The 3,496-nt window shown below is 51.9% G+C and overlaps 1 protein-coding gene across 1 annotated transcript in view; it reads right to left on the bottom strand.

The window, feature by feature from the left end:
• CREB3L1 (cAMP responsive element binding protein 3-like 1) overlaps positions 1-3,496 on the bottom strand; it is a 19,579-nt gene that overhangs the window by 14,217 nt on the left and 1,866 nt on the right. The window contains exon 2 of the mRNA XM_010086865.1: positions 615-775. Coding sequence (XP_010085167.1) covers positions 615-775 — 161 coding nt within the window. The remainder of the gene's footprint in view (positions 1-614; positions 776-3,496) is intronic.

The raw sequence follows: 3,496 nt of genomic DNA, 5'->3' as shown, positions 1-3,496 counted from the left end.
CCTGCTGCTTCATAGGAAAAAGCAAGCAGGACCTGGAGGGGGACCTCCATTTCCAGTGAGCAGCCGAGAAAAGTGAGAAGCCATATGATACACCGAAGACCATGAAAAAGACAGTGGCAGAGCAGGGTCTATACTCAGGAATAGTGGAGTCACTGACATTCACATTAACTGACACTGTTCTTTGAAAAATGAAAATAAGCCACAAGTGGCTATAGAAATAACAGATTGGAGGGGACATGTCTCCAGCACATGCAAGCTTAAAAGCCTTTGTGTTTTGTGCCAAGGAAACACACTTGTATTTAAACAAGACTGTAAAGCCTGCGTGCTGGAGAAATCCCTCCTTCCATCATTTTCTCTGGAAAGATAACCTGTCTTATAGCTTCACTGTAGGAATCAAGAACACGGTTCTAGCTAGCATCGGGTGTGCTGCTGCTCTGACTGCCATTTCAAGATGGGAATGACAAATAATGCAATATTTGGGCTTTGTATCACCCTCCTCTGTCTGTCCAGCAGCTAAATCACCTAGCAGGACCCAGTCACATGTCTGGGTCCACATCACCAGGGGTACTACTGTGTAAGAGCCTGGGTTCCCGACAGACCTTAGACGGGCTCACCTCCTCGGGGACTGGCAGTCTCTGCAGAGGGTTGAGGTTCAGCACTGGCATGGAGCTGGCAGCTAGCTGGGACTCAGGCAGGTCTAGAGCCAGGTTCTGTTCCTGTTTCACCATGATGGAGCAGAGCTTGGGCCCCAGCGACCACACTCCATTCTCCAGCTCTGAAACATGCACAACATGAGAGTGAAACTCCAGTAAGAACAGGACAAAAAAAAAATATCCATGCAGACAGCTTCCCCCCGTCTGGGGAGGCTGCCTTTCCAAGTTTAGCACTGTCACCACAGAAGCATGTGCAGGCCCACAACACAGAGTACAAAAGGGAATGAACCCCCAGCATGTGGGGAGCAGAAAGGACAGAGCTAGAAGGACTGCATCTCTGCTCTGACTGTGCAGCCCAAGCGCTGGAGGACAGCTGCAGGGTTTCTTCCCCAAGTGATGGCTTGGTCTTGTCCTCTGGAGCTTATTTATATTTAAAGCTCAGTGAGAGGAGGATGCTGGGCTGTTGCTGCTTGGGCAGCATGGCCAGCATCACAGAGCTGCCAGGCGTGTCACCAAGAATAGCACCTTCTCTGTGCTGGTGAGCTGGCGAGAGGGCAAGCACGGTGAGAGTTAATAGCTGACAGGCGGCTGTACGCACTGCTTTGGCCTCCGCCAATGTTGTGCCAAGTAGGAGAGCTTTGCTGTATGACAGGAGGGGAGGAAGGTCCATTTCTGTGGAAAGAAGTCCAACATGGCACCTGCTTGTGAGGCTGCTCCCCTCATTCTCACCTCTGAGGCTCCCTCCTCCACCTCATGCTGCTCAGGGGGACTGCTGCCTACAGCCATGCCCCACTACCATTGCTGGAAGGGACCAAAGCAGCAGCGAGGGAAAGTGTCTGAAGAGAACTGAAAGGAGCTGTGTGGGCACGCTCCCTCACCCCCTGCCTGCTCTGCCCCGTGCATGTCTGTGGCATGAGCCTGGCTCATCACTGGAAGCAGAGACTCGGGAGCTGGGATTCAGGCAGTGGTGGATAAGCTGCAGTGCACACAGGGAAGAAAACTATGAGGCAGGAGAGCTGCCTGGGCTCTGCTCTGAAGTTTTGGTCCACTCATTGCTCTTCAAACGCTTCAGCCTGCCAAAGAGCTACTCCCAGCTGGCCTGGAGCCTGCATCCTCCTCCCTAGTCCTCATCCCTTCCCCTTTCATCTGACAAGCAGAAACACATTTGTCTTGACACAGGACAGACTGTTGCTAAGCGTGTCACCAGACAGTGCCCCACTTGGCTCAACATGAGGCCACAGTCGGGTTCACTCCCCGACCCCTCTGCTCTGCTCTCTGCACACAGCACTCACAGACCCAGGGTGCTGCCCACCTGCCTGCTGCCCAAAGCAGCTCTGCAGTGCAGCTCTCAGTCTAGAAGATGTCCTGGCAAGAGAAGTGGGGGAGAAAGGTCCTTCTTAGCTCCAGAAAACCCTGCACAAAGAAGAGTACAAGCAAGCAGCTGTTCATGTGGGACCTGCCATCAGAACTAAATTTAAAGGTAGCTTAACATCATCTTTGCCCAACTCAGGCTCTGTTGCCTGCTAAGGACACCAAACCTGCAGCTGGTCGTGAAGTCCCAGTTACCCCTGGTAGGCAGGCAAGCCCTTTTTGATGTAAAGATACAAGGCGTTACACAGCCACAAGTGTTCATAGCCAGAAAATTTGGACTGAATTCTTCTGCCTGATCACAACCTGTCACAGAGATAAGGGACCTTGAGAGGTCTTCCAGTCTATCCTACTGCTCTAGGCAAGTTCAACTAAAGCTGTGTCAGCCCTGACAGATGGTTGTCTGACTTGATCTTACCCCTCTGAAAAGTGATGAAGAGTCCACAGCTTCCCCCATTAAATCTCTTCTACAGTTTCACTATGCCCACTGGGGGAAGGTTTTGCCTACTGGCTAATCTGAACTTCCCTCACTGTGATTTTAAGCCTCACCTTCCTCATTCTCCCTTTCAGTTGCAAAGTTCTACATTTCTCTTTTTCTCAGAGGCATGGGACATCCTCCATCTGGGAGGGCTGCTGCTGAAGCAAGTTACCCGAGACAAGGGAGAGCAGACCACCAAGGGCTCTCCCCGTTCAGAGAGAGAGCATTCAGCAAGAGAGCAGCCCCCAGTGCTGTCAGTCCAGACAGTCCAAGGAGCAGACATCCAAATAAGTACACGCTGTCCTCTCATTTCCTGTCTACATTCTGATCCTGCTCTCTTTCCCACCCTTGGAGATTTATCTGGGGAGCAATTGGGTTATAGAATCAGAAACACATAAGCCATCAGAGGGTCCATGAGGGAGAAGGAGGAGGAGGCATTTTGTGATTTTGTGTGGACACATCTATGTTCCGCTGCCTGAGAGGATGTTTCAGAGGTATGGCCAGTCTGTAACCACTCCAGATTTCACGATATTTTGCTGGATGAGGCATACCAGGAAGCTCATCCTCTGCTCTAGATACTCTGTACATAATGGGAAAAAGTACAGCTGAGAGATATCCATAGCTGCCCTGGGCTGAGGAGGTGAAGCAAGGAGCAGTGAGGAAGCAGGGCATGGACAGGAGTGCGGGCACGAGCCCGAGGCTGGTCCAGCACCCGCTGTTCTGCGCAACCTTGGCTCCCCCTGCTCCCAGCATCAAATCACGCCCTGCAGAACTGACGGCTGGTACTGAGAACCAAAGCAGTCCATACATGCAAATCATCTGGAAAGCAGCCTCCGCTGATAAGCAGGGTCACAATGCACCCAGCGGCTTGCCCTGGCTGACCCGTGTTAGTGGGAACCATGTGGGAAGGGGCAGGATTTGGAAGTGTTTTGGAGATCTGCAGAAAAGCTGGGAGCAAGCTGATAAATAGCAAACCACAGCCAGCTCCAAGCCTAGA

This window comes from Pterocles gutturalis, unplaced genomic scaffold (assembly GCF_000699245.1).
Source record: "Pterocles gutturalis isolate BGI_N339 unplaced genomic scaffold, ASM69924v1 scaffold11186, whole genome shotgun sequence".
Lineage (NCBI taxonomy): Eukaryota > Metazoa > Chordata > Aves > Pterocliformes > Pteroclidae > Pterocles > Pterocles gutturalis.
This window is presented reverse-complemented; position numbering and strand designations above follow the sequence as displayed.